This window comes from Rhinoderma darwinii, chromosome 2 (assembly GCF_050947455.1).
Source record: "Rhinoderma darwinii isolate aRhiDar2 chromosome 2, aRhiDar2.hap1, whole genome shotgun sequence".
NCBI classification, from domain to species: Eukaryota; Metazoa; Chordata; class Amphibia; order Anura; family Rhinodermatidae; genus Rhinoderma; species Rhinoderma darwinii.
In genome coordinates this window covers 95,790,877-95,811,996 of record NC_134688.1, presented here as the reverse complement: position 1 = coordinate 95,811,996, position 21,120 = coordinate 95,790,877, and the positions used below count along the sequence as shown (strand labels likewise).

At 41.1% G+C, this 21,120-nt stretch overlaps 1 protein-coding gene across 2 annotated transcripts; it reads right to left on the bottom strand.

Moving 5' to 3' along the window:
• Window positions 1–13,995: 13,995 nt before the first annotated feature.
• Window positions 13,996–20,573, bottom strand: LOC142740722 (chymotrypsin-like elastase family member 1). Of its 2 annotated transcripts, XM_075850138.1 has the most exons (8): window positions 20,511–20,573; window positions 20,058–20,146; window positions 19,828–19,928; window positions 19,032–19,157; window positions 16,602–16,738; window positions 16,130–16,275; window positions 15,093–15,242; window positions 13,996–14,081 (listed from the first exon to the last, which is right to left on the bottom strand). In XM_075850138.1, exons 1-8 carry the CDS (start codon window positions 20,548–20,550, stop codon window positions 14,073–14,075), a joined length of 798 nt encoding a protein of 265 aa, XP_075706253.1. In that variant the 5' UTR covers window positions 20,551–20,573; the 3' UTR covers window positions 13,996–14,072. The 2 variants fall into 2 exon arrangements, with proteins under 2 accessions (XP_075706253.1, XP_075706252.1); XM_075850137.1 differs by lacking the exon at window positions 13,996–14,081 and having other exon boundaries at window positions 15,078–15,242.
• Window positions 20,574–21,120: the final 547 nt, after the last annotated feature.

Sequence of the window (21,120 nt, the reverse complement as noted above, 5' to 3'; positions counted from 1 at the left end):
TGCAACGGGGATGAGCCCCTTCTAAAATCTTATTCACACACTGGTTTGGCAAATGGCAATGAATGAGAATTTCTATCAGCCACTGTGCACTCAGGGAATGCTGGGCATTGTAGTACTACAAAGGCTGCCTGTATTGCAAGTTGGATTGTTATGTTAACCCATGCAACGGGGATGAGCCCCTTCTAAAAGCTTATTCACACACTGGCTTGGCAAATGGCAATGAATGAGAATTCCTATCAGCCACGGTGCACTGACTCAGGGAATGCTGGGCGTTGTAGTACTACAAATGCTGCCTGTATTGCAAGTTGGATTGTTATGTTAACGGGGATGAGCCCCTTCTAAAATCTTATTCACACACTGACTTGGCAAATGGCAATGGATGAGAATTTCTATCAGCCACGCCGCGGTGCACTCAGGGAATGCTGGGCGTTGTAGTACTACAAAGGCTACCTGTATTGCAAGTTGGATTGTTATGTTAACCCATGCAACGGGGATGAGCCCCTTCTAAAAGCTTATTCACACACTGGCTTAGCAAATGGCAATGAATGACATTTCTATCAGCCGCGGTGCACTCAGGGAATGCTGGGTGTTGTAGTACTACAAATGCTGCCTGTATTGCAAGTTGGATTGTTATGTTAACCCATGCAACGGGGATGAGCCCATTCTAAAAGCTTATTCACACACTGGCTTGGCAAATGGCAATGAATGAGAATTTCTATCAGCCACGCCGCGGTGCACTCAGGGACTGCTGGGCGTTGTAGTACTACAAAGGCTGCCTGTATTGCAAGTTGGATTGTTATGTTAACCCATGCAACGGGGATGAGCCCCTTCTAAAAGCTTATTCACACACTGGCTTGGCAAATGGCAATGAATGAGAATTTCTATCAGCCACGCCTCGGTGCACTCAGGGACTGCTGGGCGTTGTAGTACTACAAAGGCTGCCTGTATTGCAAGTTGGATTGTTATGTTAACCCATGCAACGGCGATGAGCCCCTTATAAAAGCTTATTCACACACTGGCTTGGCAAATGGAGAATTTGTATTGCAATTTGGATGTTGATTGTTGAGAGTAGAGTAGACTCCCGCTGTAGTGGATGAGCCCCTTCGATTGCTGGATTCCTGGCTTTTAGATTCCTAAAGCTTTCCCTAACTGCACAGAGATGCTATCCCTACAGCTCCTGTCTCTAAAATAGCCGCTAAGCTCCGTGCATAGACTTTTATTGCAGGCTTCAGCCCGCCCCTATGCTGCCTCCCGATTGGCTGGGAGAGCCGTTTGCAAGGCATTATGGGGTAGCCTGATGTCAGGTGATATTTTGAAATCCTCCATTTTACATCTAACATGTGGCAGGCGCCAAAATGTAGCCGGGTTCGGTCAAAACGGGTTCGGCCGAACCCGGTGAAGTTCGGATTCGCTGCGAACCGAACTTTACACAATGTTCGGACCGAAACCGGGTTCGGTTGTGCCGGTTCTGCTCATCTCTAGTGATAGAGATAGGAGAGCAGGTTTCTCCTCTTCTTTGTGTGAAGTTTATAGAAGACATAATAGCCATTAGGCTCTGCCCACTAGCTCAGAGACAACTGAGAATCAGAGATAGAGGCTGCAGAGGGGAAAACTGCTAAAAAAGAAGAAGAATACAAGTCATATAATGGCCAGAAATAGTGTTATTCCTCATGCACACAAATATAACAGCTTATTCTGAAATGTCACCTAAAAAGTTAAGTATGCTTTAAGGACACAGCAAATTCCTAACTTTTTTATTTTTTGATTGACTTTGCTGCATAAGACTTTGGCATTAGTGGGACGAGTTGTACTTTATGTAGGTGCCATCTTTTGGCACACTTACATTATTGTTCAATTTCTAAAACGTTTTATTTGGGTAGAAATGCAGAAAAAAAGCAGTTCCACTGCAGTTTTCATTTTGTTTATTTTTTTTACAGCATACACCAAACTTCATAAATGACACTATAAATTTGTTGTGCATGTTGTTCTGGTCATGAAAATATCAAATATGTGTATACTATTTTATTTTTTGTGACCTATGTAGTGTAATGTATTCCAACTCTCATTATGACGTGACTCTGACAGTAAGCCTTTGAGGACCAGCCAGCTGGTCCCCATAGGCTTCTGTACATGCAGACCTGGAGGCTGTTGTCTGGCCTCTGGTTGCCATGACAACCATCGGCAAACCCCACGATTGCATGGGGGCTGCCGATGTGCTACAAACCCCCTATATGCGGCGATCACAATCGATTGCCACATTTAAGGGGTTAATTGTCAAAATCAGCGGCGATGAACCAATGATCGACAACAGTGGAGTGTCAGCTGTCGGGGACAGCTAACCCCCGGTTTCCTATAAACACGGTCACCGACTGTGTGCATCGCGAATGACTCAGTGACTTCCTGTCACCCTGACAGGAAGCCTATCAGGACCAGCCGGAGGCCATGCCAACCATCGGCAAATCCCTGCGATTTCATCGTGGAGTCTGCCGATGTGCTAGAAATGTGCAATTGCCGCATTTAAGGGGTTAATTGCCGAAAACAATGGCAAAGGACCGCTGGCCGGCAGGAGTGGAGTGTCAGCTGTTGGAGACAGCTAACCTCCCGGTTCCCGGTGTACACGGTCACCGACAGTGTGCACCGGGAACCGCACAGTAACTGTATGTACTGGTGCATTGTCATGTCCGTGGCTGTGGGCCATCAGCGCCACTCTCCCCATGGCAGCCGCAGCCACGAGTCGGCGAGCGCTGGCCCCAGTCTCCTCCTCTTCCACTCACCTCAGCCAGTTCCCGTAGGGTGCCCGCGCACACTCGTGCCCGCTCTTAAAAGGGCAGCGCGCGCACCGGACTTTGATGAAGCATCACGCCGTGAGTACCCTGGACTATAAGAGGGGTTCAGCCCCCTGCTTCGATGCCTGAGCATTGTTGTTTCCCTAGCTTGTCTACGCAATGGTCTCCTAGTGTGTTCCTGTTCCTGCATTGCGTACTATCCTGGTCGAGTACTGTGCTGAGCCACGAGTCGTGCCCTGCTGTATTCCATGCCTGACCTGCTTCACCAGGCCTGACGTCTACCTGCTACATAGTCCCAGCCGAGCCTGCCTTGCTACTGTCCGAGCTGCCACAGGTACCCTATACGAACTATAGACATTGACCTGCGCCCTGTTGGCCAGCTGCCATACCGCCAAGGCAGTACGGCCCAGTGGGTCCACAGACCCTACGTGACATGCGCTAAAACACTGGTCAGCAGGACGTACAGTTGCGTCGTGGTGTGCCTAGTGGTTAAAAGGCTGCACAGCCTAATCATTTAATATTAAGGAAACACTCCAGCTTTTTTTTTTCCTATATAGGGCAGCATAAGTTATTATCAAAGAATAATGTAGAGAATCTTATTTGTGCCTTGTGTATACCAGTTTTAGTTGTTGTGCCATATATGGGTTGTCTGCCATCTTATTTCCTTCTTCCCCTCTGATGTGGTTCCCCCTAATCAACATTAGCCAGATGCCGTTTACCATGACTGCTGCTCATAGCTACAACTATGATTGGCAAAATTGTTACCCACAGCTTACACAGTGGTGGGGGGGACTCAGACTCTCACGGCACTCGTCTCTTTAGTTTAGAAATAAATGAGATTGATCCGGAGTGTATATATAAAAAATAACTTTTACTTAATTTCTTTAAAACATAAGCATTTTGCGACATGTGCGCATTAATTCTCTTCATTCATAACAGCTGTATGCAATTTTTCATGTGTTTTTTCACAGTATGCATATACAGCAATAATAAAGACAGCAAAATAGTCCACCTTTTTAGGTTTCCTAATCCATATGGTTTCAACAATTTGTTAATTTCAGAGGTTCTCTCATAAACACTTAGGTGATCTGTTTGTCATATAAGATATACAGGAGACATAAGATTTTTCGGGCAGTTGCCCTCCTACCCCTTTTATTTTTGGGATGGTGATGTTCCTTTCAGGAGTTGTCTGTCAAGTCCTGGATTTATTTGAACCTCTGATGTAGGGTATTTCTCTCCCAATTTCTCTCCCAACGCGTTTCCTCTGACCCATTGATTCCTCAGGGGAGATAGGTCATGAATGCTGCTTCGTCCTATTTCATGGGAAGCTGCATGAAAATTAGATGTGGCTGTCTCGTGAAGAGAGTAGCTTGCTGTCAGCAAAGCATGCTTGCAGTGGCAAGTGAAAGGCCTCTCGGTTTGGAGGCAAAGTATCAGCGTCTGGTCCTGACGCCTGCTGTCACTACACTAAAGGATTCCCTGTCTCTTTTTATATCCATTTCCCTCCCACCCATACACACCTCCCTGGTGTAACACACCTCCCCAGTGACGTATTTAGAAGAGGTGTGTACTGAAGGGGGCGGGGACCCGCAGCGCCGCCGCCGCCGACACATGGGAGAATTTCCCTGTGTCAGAGGTGACACTATCGTGCCGCAGGCCTCCGCCCTAATGTCCCCAGATCGTGCTCCTTTGACATCTCCTAACAGAGGAGATGTTCAGTTACATCTGCATTCAGCGATGGATGTCATCGCTGCTTGCAGACGCGTCGTCAGGGGAACGGAAATAGCTCCGCCCCCGGGGTGACGTCGCGGCCAGTGATAGGTCGCGACGTAGCCCTGGTAACCGATCAGCTGTGCAGCGCCAGGCGCCTTGTATAGACGCCACTGATCTGCACAGGGATCGGTAAATACAGGCAGAAGGACTCTGCCTGCATAGGGGATGTTCGATCTAAGGGCAAAGAGGGGTGTATGGTAGGGGGGGACCTTATGATAGAACGTCTGAGTGCGGGGATATTGTATATTTAGACGGATCCAAGACATATGGCTTCCGTCTATCCCTAGGCACTACAGACCAATCTAAAGTGTTATGGAAAAGAGATGTTTATGTACAAGGGAAAATAATAATCATTACTCAATGGTTTATCAAATAGAGGATATAAACTGGCTAAGTTTAAATTTTAAACTATTAATTTCTATAGTACATAGTTTAAACACTAGAGCAAGCAATGGTTTTAAAGCTGCAGAATATTCGCACCATTAATTTTTGTTATTTTCTTGTAAAATATGTATATTATTGTACCCTTGAAGTTATATATGTTTTTAATTCAAAATAAAGGGGTCGTTTATTATTTCTGATCAACGAGAAAAAATGAACAAATGTAAAGGTGCAGATTATTTGCACCATTAATTTTGTTAATTAATTCAAATATTTTTTGAGTATTTTTTGTTTTTTATTGATTTTTATTGAAATGGAGGAGTCAAATATTATCTTATTTAAACGAAAAGGATGAACAGCTGGAACATATATATAAAATATATATGAATGGACTCAAATGAAGCATCCGAAATCCAACTGTTCATTGAGTCCATTTGGTGCAGTTGATCTCATTTTAAAAATCCATTTGGACTCTCTCTGTAATAAGGTTTTGTCCAGATCTCCCCCTCTCACCGGGGGTTGTAGACATTCTAGTGTCGTAAAACGTAGGCATTCTGGATCCCCTTTATGTTTTAGATGAACATGCCGGGAGACCGGTTTATCTCTATCATGCCGGATATCGCCTACATGTTCGAGTACCCTCTTTCTGAGCTCCCTTATTGTGTTTCCAATGTAATCTAAAGGACATGGACAGGTAATTTTATAGACAACATTTTTGGTACTGCAGTTTGAGAAACTTTTTATGGGATAACTAATTCCTGTATGGGCACTTTGGGTAACTTTGGTTACTTGTATATATGTGCATGCTTTACAGTGTCCGCATTTGAAACATCCGTCAATCTTTCTGTTCAGCCAACATCCTTTCTTTTTTATGGTGTTTAAGTGGCTGTGCATAACTTGGTCACCTATGCTCCTCCCTTTCCTGTAAGTGATCTGTGCTCTTGGAGTTATGGTTTCTCTTATGTCGATGTCCATGCCGAGGATTTTCCAGTGCTTTTCGAGTATGCCCTTTATCATGTGATCCGCTAGGTCATAAGTCCCAATTAGCCATATCGGTTGCTTGGAGAATTCTTTCTTTTTGGGGATCAGTAGTTCTTCTCTATTCTGAGAGTGTGCATATTTGTATGACTCTTTTAGGACCGTGGATGGATAGCCCCTCTCGATAAATCGTGTCCCCAAATCTCTTGCCTGTTTTCTGAAGTCCCGTATATCTGAGCAGTTTCTTCTTAGGCGGAGGTATTGCCCCTTTGGTATACCTTTCTTTAATGGATAGGGGTGATGACTCTCCCACCTTAGAAGGCTATTCGTGGCAGTTGGTTTTCTATAAATTGACGTTTTAAGTTTACCATCCTCTTCAATAGATATAAGCACATCAAGGAAAGGGAGCTTGTTTGGGTGAGTTTCAAATGTAAATCTCAAACCAATGTTGTTTTGATTTAGCCGTTCAACAAACCCTTCAAAGGTTTTCAAGGGTCCTGTCCACAGCACGAAAATATCGTCAATATAACGCGCCCACATTGAAGCTGGTAGATTTGTTATGAATCGTTCATCAGTAAAGACAATAGTTTCTTCCCACCAGCCCAGAAATAGATTTGCATATGTGGGGGCACATGAGTTACCCATGGCCGTACCTCTGAGCTGGTGGTACAGACGTCCATTAAACAGAAAGTAATTCTTAGTTAAAACAAATTCCAGCAGTTTCAACATGAGCGCGCTATGGTCCCTAAAGTGTGTCCCCCTTGTGTCTAGAAAATGTCGTGCTGCCTCAAGTCCTTTTTTGTGAGGAATAGAGGAATATAGAGCCTCTACGTCTATACTACACAAGATTGTACCATTTTCGATGGGTAAATCGTCAATTTTAGACAGTAGATCCATCGTATCTCTCGTGTAGGAGGGTAAGGTCTCTACGTAAGATCTTAGAAACTTATCAACATAGATCCCCACATTCTGTGTCAATCCCCCAATGCCAGATACAATAGGGCGCCCTTTCAAAGGGGTTATGCCCTTGTGTATGTTGGGGAGAGCATAGAAAGTGGGGATCTTGGGCTTGTTGATCATCATGAATTTATACTCGTGTTCGTCGATGAGATTGTTACTTTTGGCGTCGTTGAGTATTTTCATTAGATCTTTTTTAAATTTGGTAGTAGGGTCTTCCGTAAGAATTTTGTAACTCACAGGATCACTAAGGATGTTATTGCACATCTCTATATATTTCTCCCTTTCCAAAATGACGACATTTCCCCCCTTGTCGGAGGCTTTGATCACAATGTTCTCATCCTTTTCCAGAGAGATTAATGCTTGGTTTTCATTTCTTGTCAAATTAGTTAATTTTTTGTGTACATCAATTTTCATGAGGTCATTGATGACCATTTCTTGAAATACATCTATAACCGAGGTCTCCCCGATAGGAGGCATCTTTTGACTCTTTAGTTTGCAAGTTGTGAAAGGACCTGTTCCTCTATGTTTTTCGTTTACAGACAATAATTCCGCCAGATCTCGTGCATGTGGGAGTTCTTGCAGCGTAATTCCCAGTTCTTGACACTCTTTTTTATCTTTCATCCTATGGAATTTATGCCATCTTAGTTTCCTTGAAAATAAGTGAATGTCTTTGATCCAATTGAAGACATCGAAACTGGTAGTTGGTACGTATGACAGACCCCTACTGAGGACAGAGATTTCCATGTTGTTTAGATTCCTCTTTGACAGGTTTATGACCGTTAGTTTGTCCTTTTGTGTTATTTCAGATTGCTCGGTTTGTTCCGTAACTGATATGGTACTCTCGGACCTTCCCTGTCTAAAAAAGGGGATGTTTCCAAGTTGAAACCAGAGCCTTGACTTATCCCTGAATAACTGGGGGTACCTGAACTTTGTGGCAAGTCCCATTTTTTAGAGGGATTTCTGCTACTTGGATAACCTCTTCCTCTCGTTGATCTACAGTGATTACATCCCCTATTTCCTCTGGTCCAGTTCTGGTAGTTGGCTTCCTGATCTGTATCTGTTGAAGATTGATCCGTTTCAATTTTGGACCTTGCCTTCTTGGTTTCAAATGTATAGATCTTATTATCCTTAAAATCTTGCAGGTCCCGTACGAATTGGTTATGCTTCCTTTCTGTTAAATTGAACTGAAATTTTTCAAAGACACTCTGCAAGGTAACCTCTTTGGCGTTATATTCAGGTTCTGTTTTAAACTTTAGGACAATTTCTATTTGTTCTTTTAATCTTTTAGTTGTGGTGTCCAGGACTCTCTTTTCTTCATCCAGCAAAATTTGTATGAGTCTGAGGGAACTATTCGTAGCTTCTGTTTCCCACCTATGCATCAATTCTAGAGTCTGTAGTCGTAGAGCAGGCATGAGCATAATTCTTAAACCTCTTGGCACTATGTTATGTTTGAGATATTTTTCAAAAGACTGCACTTCCCACCATGATGTGGATTGTTCCTTATAGCTTTTCGTCAGTTCGGTAAATGCAGATTTAAGAGACGGCGTATATTTCTTTTGAAAAAACTCTTTCTCAGAAAAACTTCTCTTGCCTGGTGCAACCATGCCTCTGTGTTTATGGTACTTGCAATGAAACTTGCCATATCCTTTCAGGATTAATTTATGATATAGATTCGTGGTATAATACCACGAATCTATATCACTCTTTAGTTTAGAGAAAGGAACAGTCTCTATTATATTGCAGGGCCTGTTCTCCTCTTCAAACTTTTGTTGGGGCACTGCTGTCCAGGATCTTTAGTCTGGTCTTTGTCTGGGGTCTTCTTGGTATCTGGTCTGGGGTGTACATTTTTTAAGGGCTCTGGTGTCTGTATTAATTTGGGGGTCTGTATTAATTTAGGGGTCTGGTCTGGGGTCGCAATTAATGTAGGGGTCTGGTCTGGGGTCTGTATTAATTACAGAGTTCTGTAAGGGGTCTGAATTAATTTAGGACTCTTAATTAATTTACAGGTCTGGTCGGGGGTCTGAATTTATTTTGGGTTCTGGTCAGGGGTCTAAATTAATGTAGGGGTCTGGTCTGGGTTCTGTATTTATTTAGGGGTTTGGTGAGGGGTCTGAATTAATTTAGTACTGGTCGAGGGTCTGAATTATTTTAGAGTCTGGTCTGGGGTCTGTATTATTTAGGGGTCTGGTCAGGAGTCTGAATTAATTTTGTCATCTGGTCTGGTGTCTACACAGGTGACATGGGTGGAACATGTGAGGAGGAGGCAGATACTCCGTCCAGGCGTGCCACGATGGTGGAAGATCATAGAACCTGCAGGATCAAGAAGCTTCAGTCTGCACTACAACTTGGTGAGTGACCCTGCTGTGTAAAAGCAGAAGCTTCAGTGCAATGGTTTTATTTATGTTGCTACCCTGCACATCTCCTGTCCCCCCTTGGCCTCCCACAGATCCCCTATCCACCGGTCTTGTCCATGCCTCATTCTCACCCCTCCCACTTTCCACTCTCATAGCCATCTCCTGAGACCCTGCCACCTAGTCTCTACCCCTTGTCCTCTGACAGAGCCCCTGCCCCTCCACAGAGCCACTTCCTGTTGGCAACTCACTCCTGCCCCCCCTCGTCACTTTCCATTGCCACCCCATCCCCCATCCCCCGATAATTGAAGGGATGGCAAAAGCCTTGACTGTATGGGCCCCAGAAATTCCTGATGAAGGCCCTGACTGCCCCCACGGTGCTTTCTCTGCCGTGGTGCGTCTTGAGGCAGTACAATCACTTAACCGCATAGAAAGTCTTTGTGGTGGTTATTAAAATAACATCCCCATTCACTCACACATACATATCTTACATTTTAACACATAACTTCTTCCGATTTAAAGGCAAATCGTACAAACAAACATGGGGGACCGTAATGGGTACACAATTTGAGCCCAGTTTCACAAACCTACCAATCAGACCACAAGTGACCTACCAAAGATGCCAGACCCTGAAAACTATACTTGCACCAAGTAAACTTCGTCAGAGAACCAAACCAGTTACTATTTCCACCAAAAATATATTTTTTCCTGATTTTAAAGGCAGCTACTATGCAAACTAAAAAACTGAAAATGCTGCACCACCATTACCAATAGGAAATACACATTCAAATGCAATAATACTAATCAAATCATTTTTGTCTTGCTCTTCCTCTTCAGTACATAGGCTGCACAATCCAAACACTACGGGAGAGTATTAACAAACATCGATGGAATGCCACCAAAGGGTACTCCAAACACAGCATCTCAAGATACGCTCTCCAAACACACAACTCTGACTTCACCCATTTTTCAGTAACACCGATTGAGCAAATCTCACCCTCCTCAACAGACCGTTTCCAACAGCTACACAAACCGGAGATGTTTTGGATCTTTAAAATCAACTGTCTGATGCCATTCGGACTGAACGAAAGCCTTGAAAGTAATTTCTATGATGCCCCCGTTGTGCTTACCGACACCAATATACATTAAAAGCAGATTCATATCCCTTTGCAGCCAGTCTTACTGCTTCTATATGTCCACTCATTAGATCTGTATGCTTCATTTTACATTGTTCCAACCCCTCCTACTCCCTTAAGAGCCAGCAACAGCTTGCTCTCATCCATCCCCTACTCCTCCTCCCTTCCTTCATAGTTCATTTTAACAAAATTAAAGTCCAGATCAGGTAATTTTGTGATCGAATTTTTGTAATTTTTTAATATACGTTTATTATACATTAATTTATTGTTATATCACAATTCATATTTGACTGTATCGACTCTTTATTATCCCAATTCATTTATAAAATTTCTACCCATTCCATATTTATTTAATAATATTTATTTAATAATTTTTTACTTCATGTTTTCTTCTTACTCCAGATTCTGTGTATTCGCTATTTGAGTATTATTTTCTTCAGCATTTATTTGTCTTTTCTTTTATTTATTTATTTATTGATACCATTCCCCTCTACTCATCTATTTATTAACATGTGTACTTTATGGTCAGAATGTACCCCATTTCTATATATTTTTATATTTCTTTCTTTATATAGATATTCATAAGTTTTCCCAATATAGATCTTGTTATAGATACTTGATATATATATATTTAATACATCTAATTTTAATTTCAGACCTTATACCACTCTTTGTTAATATTTTAAATACACCCTCTAAATGTGTTTACCCTTAGAGCCATTTATTGTCATTCTCACCGCTACTTTGCCATTCTTGCTATCCCCCCACTCCCAAACTCAATCCCCTCTCCCCGCAATTCCCTCTCGCTCACACGCCAGGTATTTCTATTTCTGACGCGGCCACCTCGCACATGTGCCCTGGCTTCCTCCATTCTAGCATCGGCCGGTTACATAGCAGCCTTGTGACGTGGCCGACGCCAGTGCTTGGCCGGCGCATGCGTAGCCGCTAAGCGTCAGCCTGTTGCCTAACAACTGACCAACAGCGCAGATTCATCGGAAGGAGGTTCAGCACCAAGTAGCTGACCTCCCCACCCGCTCCACTATCTTACCACCGAGTTTGTCTCTACTGCCCATCAGGACGGGGACCCTGTAAATCCCCCGTTCTGCCCCCGCAACTTCGCCGAGATTACATCTGAGGCTCACACATAAGAGCTGCTTTAGCGCTCACATATACCCCCCTCCCTGATCTCTCCCAGTCCTCACACGAATTATCAAGTTACACAACTAAACCATGCACCATGCAGGGAGGCCCTGGCGCCAATATCAAGTGCTTATTTAAGCACACAGGTCAGTTACACCATACACTGCATTGTCTCATACTTAATTGATAAAGGGGTTCTGTTTCCCCGAAATACGTTCTATTTCAAGAGACTCCCCTTTTTATGTACATTTTACTATACTCTATTGTTTATATACAATAAATTAGCTTTTAGCAAAAACTTGACTGACTTGTGGAAGTATTGCGCCTTGATTCGGTCGCTTTTTCACAGTGGATCCCACCTGGTTCCCATTGTTTTTATCTACCTGCATCTACTCCCCTGTTGCTCTAGGGATTACGGCATCGGCAGCATCCTTTCTAACCATCTGGCTTTGCAATAGTGTTGTGCCTTTTCATGCACAACCAATAAAGGTGAGCCTACATTTACTACGCTCAACAGAGAAAGCCATTCGTAAGCTGACGACTTTTACCCTATGTAGCGCCTATTTGTTCTCTTTGTTCTGAACTAGCCTTTTATTTTGAAGCTAAGAATCTTAGAGCAGATTAAAGTCAGAGCAGTGTGCAGGGAGAGAAAGAGAAGCTGTGATCCTCCACCTGTCCTTGCATGGATGTAGATTACCACACGGGGAGGGATAACATGAAGTTTTGTTATGTATTTTTCACTGTCCCTATCCTGTCCATCCCAATCTTTAGCGTAAAATCTGCTTACTGTTTCTCTAGCGGTACCCATTATGCGATTATCACTGTAATGTGTAATGTGTCTAATTTCTGATGGTTGGAAAAGTTTTCCGTCAGTCAGAATAGACATTTTCGTCGACGGTCGACAAAAACAAGCAGTTCCAATTAGTTCACTAAAAAAATAGTATTATTTAATGTTTTGAATTAAGTTTAGAGGTTTGCGACTATTGCTTAGGGTTAGGCTGTGTTCACATGTTGAGGTCAGTTTGTGGTATTTGCTGCGATTTCTGCAGAATCGTGGCAAAATTTAGGTTTTGCCGTAATTTTTTTATACCGTTTGAAAAAAAAAACAATTTGAATGCAACATGTGAACACAGCCTTAGAGTTTGTATAGGGGGATGGAAATTGATATACTTGTATAATCCCCAATTTAATTCCCAGTTTCTTTAACACACCTCTAAACATGGACATGTATGGTATGTATGAACTCCTTACATTTTACATTTTTTTTGCAGAGTATATTTTGTTTACATAAGGGGTCTGCTTGATTATGCATTTTAGTCGCAAAGTTGAACTTTCATGAAAATTTGGTTTATAATCACTGTTTGATGCAAAGTTGGTTGAAGGTGATTCTGTGTAAAAATGATTAAGTTGTATTTTTATACATGATATGCTGTGCACTCCAAAAAAATTAGATCATTTCAGCATATTAGCTGTTTGTCATGTGCAGTATATCTATTTTACCACATTTGTGGATAATAGTCAAATATTGCATGGACTCTGTTTCAGCGTGTTTGAGAGCAGAAGTTCTTATTAATGTAGACATTTGGGGTATATAGGAACTTTGCACACCATAATCTTATATCTTATATTTTTACGTTGTTTTTGTGTGTAAACCTCTTAATGCATAAGAGTTTTAGGCGCAAATGTATATTTTAATGCATTTTTTAAAAAATATTATGTTTGTCACAAAGTTACGTGAAGGTGGATATGGCTGCCAACAGCACATCAAGACAATGGCAATCACCAGGTTGTTTGCTTTCTGGAAATAATGAGTGTTTGGGGGTGCACTCACTTTTCGAGGTGTGTAATAACTACATTTTATAGATTATTACTTCTTTTAAATTATCAGCTTAAAAACAGATTTTTGTTCTCTTCAGTGATGGTGATTTAATTGAATATATGTGCAAGTAGCCATAGGCATAAGTGGTATCTATGAACTCTGTACATATTAAAATTTAAATTTTTAGGATGTGTGGGTCATAACATTTTTCTGCCTGGGTCACACTTTAGCAACAAATATGAATTTTTATATATTTTGTATAAAAAAAAACTACTTTTGTGCCAGGTGTCTACTTGCAGAAAATATTTATGTATGCGGTTTAGTATGATCATTTTATTTTAGGTTTTAATTGTGTCAGGGATCATTACCATGTATATTGTTTGAAAAATATTATCCTTACATATATATATATATATTCAGTATATTACACAAAGAGATTGGATTCATGGAGCACAAAGAGCCTGCATAACACCTGATATACGGACCTGACATTTGTACATATCAAAAAGGGGTGCAACATTTTCAAAAACCCCAGGCAGGGAAAGGGTTAAACTCTAAAAGATAATAAATGTATATAATTAGTTTACATTTACTTTATTCTTCCATAGTAAAAAAAAAAAAAAACTAAGTAAAGTGAGCCAAAACAAAGGTTTCAGATATTGTTTTATTCTCTCTTTGATGTTTGATACAGAATTATAGATGCTTGAGAAGCCATTATACCTTTGTCTTCTGTATGTTACTTTGATGTTTACAGGTTCTGGAAAAAAAGAAAAAAACACGGATTACATAACCTCGTTCATTAGGCTGTTAGCCCCTTAAGGTTTTAAACGTGCCCTGAAAACACATATTTTTAGACAGGCCCATAACATTTCCTAATCTAAATAAAGATTATTATTATTATTATTATTATTATTATTATTAAGGACTGGGCCAATTTTGGCCTTGAGGACTGAACAATTTTTTTATATTTCACTCTTTGCATCCCGGCGCTCAAAACGTTTTAATTTTTTGTCCGACGCAGCTGTATGAGACTTGTTTTTTGCAGGACGAGTTCTACTTTATGTAGGTACAATTTTTTGGTACATTTACGTTATCGTTCAATTTCTATAAATTTTTATTTTGGTAAAAATGTAGAAAAAAAAGCAGTTCCGCTGCGGTTTTCTGGCTGTCACACAGGATGGGAATACTCGTCCTAATGCGCCAAGTATCCGCCGCTCAGGGTGAGTATTCTCGTACTATGTTGCAACCAGTTAAAGAGGTCAGAATGTTATCAGAAATTACCTTAGAAAATAGGACACCAAAGCAGACCAAGTTAATGAAGAATTTAACACACATTACATTTTGGTTTCTGCTTGTACTAACATCTACTTTTGCAGGACTGTAATAGTTTGATTGCCACTTTCTTTTTCTCCTCCATTAATCATTCTGATTTCCAAGATTAGCTATAGGGTTGTCCCCACCTGTGCATTTTATAACGTTTTCACGGTATATAGATAACAACACTTAATACATTACAATATATTAGGCCAAGAAAGATTTGCTCTGTAAGCGCAGAATCTATAGCTAAACTACCCTGTATTTGGCCTTTTGTTCCTATTGATAAATCAGGCAATGACAATAGCAAATCTTGTCTAAATCATTATAAGAATTGATAGGGAGACAATAGGAGAAGTGCTGTAACTGGTTCCATACGGCGACAATGAAGGAAGTTGCTATTTTCCACTAATAAGTATCTAGTTGTTGTTTATAACCTTCAGCTGAAACTTACGCTGTTGATCCAAGAGATGTAAGCAGACACTCTGGTAAACACTGTGGGTTTCAGGTAAGCATTGCATCCAAGGGAAGACACAAAGCTGGTGACACCATGGACTTGATAGACCCCACCGACAGCACAGTTCAGGGGTCCACCAGAATCTCCCTATAAAAAATGAAGTTTGTAAGTGCTGGAAACAATTGTGCTACATTTCAGTTTCTAGTCATTTTCATACATAATAATAGTAATTTAGCTGTAATATTATTATTGCAATACAAATAATGGTAAAAAATGTTTGTCTGGTTAGGCAAATGTAATTATGAATTCAGTAAATGTTTCCGGGCATCTGATCTGACACCATTACCAATGGAAAATACAATGACACATAATCCTTAAATAGATGAGTAGGTGCCTTGACACCAATAGAAATGAATGGGGAAAGGATTTAGCTTGGAGATGTACGTGTTTTTTTTTTTTTTGCTATATTGCATTAGGATTCTGTATGAGAATGATGTAAAAGCATTCAATTTCAAACACCGCTTCTTAAGAGATCTGCAGTTTATGTTTGTTTATTTCCTTTAGCTGATGGATGTTGAGGCTCGGAGAAAACATGTACTTTAGATTATGGGATAAAATAAATGAGGGGAAACACTATGGTCTCTGGGATAGATTACTGAATCATAAAAAAAATAATAAACGTAATTATTTTGCAAAATAAACAAAGAAATTAAAGTTCACAAAAATGTATACATGTTCCGATCATCTGAAATGTCAATGGGGTGTATGGGAGCTTAAAACTCCACTGATGCTAGCCATAGCTCAGTGATTTACAGATCTGTGAATCTAAATTTATTTCAATGAACTTTCCTCGCACATGCACCTGGACGCCATAAAAGCTACTGTATCTTCTCACGAATCTCCAGTAAAAAATGTGAGCAAAAGTGTAATAACATTATTCATAGTGAAAATCAAATGTGAAATTATTTACAAAACCCATATGGCTTTAGAAACAGAAAAAAAAATAATTATAATTAGAAAATGGCCAAGCTTACATTGCATCCGGCTTGGACTCCGTTACCACCGGCACACACCATGGTGGTTTTAACAGTGCTGCCCCAGTAAGAGCTTGTAGAGCAGGTAGCGTGGGCTACAACGGGCAGAGGGGCCTGTTGGAGGATGGATGGCAGAGAGCCACCAGCTAGAGAAATAAAAGAGAGTCATCATTCTTAGTATATTATGTACATTTTCAGTGTGCCTGTCCTTGTTGTTCGGAATTCATATTTATTTTTACTGATTCTTGCTGCATGGCATAGATTGCAGATAACAGTGTTGTGGACATGAGAATTACATATTATTTTAATGTTTTTGTATGCAAAGGGATACTTTCTGGTACTAACAATTGGGGAGAGTCATTAAAACATGTGCAAGTGAAAAGTTATATTTGCATCCATAATGGAAAGGGATTTTTTAAACGCATTTTTAGGTATGAGACACGTCAAAAGCATATTCAGAATTACAACTTACTGCTAAGTCTTCCCCATCCTGAAATGATGCAGTTGTAGTTGTGGGCAAGGACGGCACCATCTGCTGGCAGTGTGGCCAGTTTCACATAGCTGTTCAGAGTAGCACTGGATGCCAGGTGGAGGACAGCAATATCATATCTGAAAAAGCAAACAATATAATATTGTACGGTAATTGTCAAACTTTGGTCGGACTTTGCTTATTGTGTACGATTTAATTCACATTAAGCAAAGTAACATAAAAAGTACACTATGTAGACAAAAGTATCTCTGAATCATTGAATTCAGGGGTTTCATTCAGTCCCATTGCCACAGGTGTATAAAATCCAGCACCTAGCCATGCAGTCTGTCTTTACAAACATTTATGAAAGACTAGGGCATTCTAAAGAGCTCACTGATTTCCAGCGTGGTACTGTAATAGGATGGCACCGTTGTAACAAGTCAGTTTGTCAAATTTCTTCCCTCCTATATATTCCACAGTCAACTGTGAATGGTATTATTACAAAGGGGAAGTGTTTAGGAACCACAGCAAATCAGCCACAAAGTGGCAGACCACGTAATGTTACAGAGCGGGGTCACCGAGTGCTGAGGCGCATAATGCATAAAAGTCGCCAACGCTCTGTTGACTCAATAACTGTTCAAACCCTCTTCTGACATTCACATCCATACAAAAGCTGTGGCCCTGGGAGCTTCATGGTATGGGTTTCTATAGGTGTGGTGTAAAGCACGCCGCCACTGGACTCTAAAGCAGTGGAAATGTGTTCTGTGTAGTGGCCATCACCCTTCTCTATCTGGCAGTCTAATGGGTGAGTTTGGGTTTGGCGAATGCCAGGAGAATGTTTCCTGCCTGACTGCATTGACTGCATTGTGCAACTGTAAAGTTTGGTGGAGGAGGAATATTGCTATAAGGTTGTTTTTCAGGGGTTGGCCCAAGTTCGAGTGAAGGGAAATCTAAGGGTATGTTCACACGAGGGCGTCCATAACGGCTGAAATTACGGGGATGTTTCAGCCTGAAAACATCCCCGTAATTTCAGCCGTAACGGCATGTGCAGGCGCTTGAACGCCGCGTCCATTACGGACGTAATTGGCGCTGCTATTCATTGAAGTCAATGAATAACGGCTCCAATTACGGCCAAAGAAGTGACAGGTCACTTCTTTGACGCGGGCGTCTATTTACGCGCCGTCATTTGACAGCGGCGCGTAAATTACGCCTCGTGTGAACAGACAAACGTCTGCCCATTGCTTTCAATGGGCAGATGTTTGTCAGCGCTATTGAGGCGCTATTTTCGGACGTAATTCGGGGCAAAAACGCACGAATTACGTCCGTAAGTAGGCCGTGTGAACATACCCTAAACGCTAATACCAACACATTTTAGACAATTGTATGCTTCCAACTTTGTGGGAACGGTTTGGAAAAGGCCCAGTGTCCCAGTGCACAAAGCAAGGTCCACAAAAACATGGTTTCGGTGAGTTTGGTGTGGAAGAACATGACTGGCCCACACAGAGCCCTGATCTCAACCGCATCGAACACCTTTGGGATGAACTAGAACGGAGATTGTGGGCCATGCCTTCTCATCCAACATCGGTGTCTGACCTCACTAATGCTCTACTAAATGAATGGGCAAATATTCCCACAGACACACTCCAAAATCTTATAGAAAGCCTTCCCAGTGAAGTGGATGCTATTTTAGCTGAAAGCTGTGACCAACATATAATTACCTATGGCAGAAGTGTAGCTAGCTTCTCCTGCACACTGAGCTGTAATTTTTTTCCTCATTTTTTTTTTTTATGTAACTCGAGCATAAAACCATTTGTACATTTTAAAAGCAATATAAGGGAGTTAACATAACAATAAATTAAAATGAAATAAAGAGGTCAGTACCTGACTTAAACAGATTGTATAACTGAGGCTAGTGAGACTATATGGTAACGTAATGAACAGCCTCCTCTTGTAGATAATGCTACGCCCCCACCTATAGATAGTGCCACACCTGCCCCCTAGCTATGCCTCTGGCCTATGGATTTAGAATGGGATGTCTCAAAAGCTTCTGAAGATGTAATGTGTAGGTGTTCCAATACTTTTGTCCATATAGTGTATAAGACTTGGTTGAATGTTGATCCAAGCTGATCTCCATGTTGGGTCAAAAAGGAATATTTTCCTATTCAGGGCATATTGTTTTTTATTTAATTCCTATGGATCAATGAGTGTAAACTATAATACCTTTATCCCCCTACATTCCTCCATGCCACCATCCTCTCTCATAGTTGAACTTGTGGGACGTATGTCTTTTTTAAACTATCCTAACTATATCATTATAATTATACATATACATTATATGTCCATTTTATAAAGTGAAGAGTTTTACATCTGATTCTTTCCGCTTATTAAGTTTTATGAATTCTCTTTAGCTCCTAGACTCTATCAGATACATACCCAGCAGCTACATTGTTGGTGTTCCAGCCTGAGTTAATACGAATTGCTGACACTGAGATAACCTGTTCGGTACCTTCATTAAGGCTCAGGTTGTGATCTCCCAAGACCACACGGTAGGTGTTGGCTCTAATCAACAGATACAAATCAGTAGAGAGATAGATGTAAGTCACTGTATGTAGGCATGCTATGGATATAAATACAGGTGATAGAAAACGGCCTTCAAAATGTGGTATCAACAATTAAAGGGTAACTAAACATTCAACAAACTTGTGACATGTCATAGTGACATGTCACAAGTTTTGATTGCTGGGGGTCCGAGCACTGAGACCCCCACAAATTGCTAAAACAAAGCGGCAGAAGCGCTCGTGTGAGAACTGAGCCGCTTCGTTTCTGCTCTGCTTTTTCCGGAAATCGATGTAGCGGTGAACGGACTCAATAGAAAGTCTATGAACTCGTACACCGCTACATCGGCTTTCTGGAAAAAGCTGAACGGAAACGAGCGCTTCTGTTGCTTCGATTTAGCGATTGGTGGGGGTCTCAGTGCTCGGAGCCCCACCAATGAAAACTTCTGACATGTCACTATGAAATGTCAGACGTTTGTTGAATGTTTAGTTACCCTTTAAATCAATGCCAAATACATAATTAAATAGATATTTGGATACGTCATATAGACTAATATTGTAATCTGCAGTGAATAGATGTTTGCATCTAAAGAGTCAGGCCCAGTAGCTGTCAGAGAAGTCATCAGGACAGGTAATCTATGCTAAACATAACATAGTTTCCCAGTGAGTATTACCTGTCCACGCAGTGGGCAGCGGTCAGCACACGGTTGGCACGGATCAGGGAGCCGCCACAGGTGTGGTACCAGCTGCTGCCAGACAGATACTGAAGAGATACCTACAAGACAAAGTACATTGGGACAGTTTTATCAGAACTGTCACAGGAAGCAGTATAAACAACACAGATGTGAACATAGCTAATGCCTACTGTCTTATCAATTCCCATAATTATTTTAGCATCGCTCACCTGCCATGGCCAGCCATTTTTGGCTGCATTTGATCCTCCCACTACACGTGTATTGTCTTCCAGGTAGCGAAGATTATCATCGCAATGTCCTTGGGTGGGGTAGAATTAAATACAATTAAAAATGACTCCTGAGATTCTTACTCTATAGTGAACCTAATTAATCTGGTTATATAAAATTATGTTCTACATTATGTGTTCAACAATTTGTAAAATACTTGCATTTTTGCATTTATCTTAAACCACTAAATACATGAGAAAGAGGACAAAACAATAAACAAAAAATACTTTGCTTTACGCGCTCCATTAAAATCTTAAAATAATTAATAATTTCAATGTTGGTGGATGACAGAAATATTGAGGCTCATGGATACAGCAGGAAGCTAGAAGAAAGGCGCATAGTATAGTCATAGATAAATTGGAGTGAAATTTACGGAGCACATTCTTGTATCTTACCACCAAGGACAAATGCAGCGAGTAGAAGGAATGTTAACATCTTGGATCAGTTGTAGTTTAGTGTGAAGGGCAAAAGTGATTCTGCGCTCCTCTTTATATTGCTTGAAGCCCCAAGCTTCATGTGGTGGGAATGTTGTCAGATGTCATGTTACCAATATTTGCTATATGTTTATCTGTTACTGTATTTTTGTCAAGGATACTTGGAATAAGCAGTAGTTATATAAGGAAAAATAGCATATATTCCAGTTAATTCTGTAAATCTATTAGGCCCCCTGCACACGGTCGTAGCCGTGTGCATGGTTCGTGATTACGGGCACGGTGGGCTGTGGACGGCCGCGGAGAGTCACCCGCATTTGCGGCCCGTGCTCCCATTATAAAGTATAGGAACACGGTCCGCAAAATAAAAAAATAGGACATGTCCTATTTTTTGCGGGTCATTTCTATGGCCCGGACACTTACCCCTAAATATACGGGAAGGTGTCCGTGGGCCACAGAAATTAATGGATCAGTATTATGATCCGCAATTACGGATTCGTAATTGTGTATCACAATTATGGTTGTGTGCATGGAGCCTTACTCTGTAAATTTCAGGAAAAAAATGCTAAGGAAT

Coding starts and splice junctions, on each gene's coding strand:
- LOC142740722 (XM_075850137.1), bottom strand. CDS start 20,550: ATGTTAACATTCCTTCTACTCGCTGCATTTGTCCTTGGTG. Junction 19,158..19,827: donor GCTGCCCACTGCGTGGACAG/GTAATACTCACT, acceptor TCTGTTGATTAG/AGCCAACACCTACCGTGTGG. Junction 16,739..19,031: donor ACCAACAATGTAGCTGCTGG/GTATGTATCTGA, acceptor TTGCTTTTTCAG/ATATGATATTGCTGTCCTCC.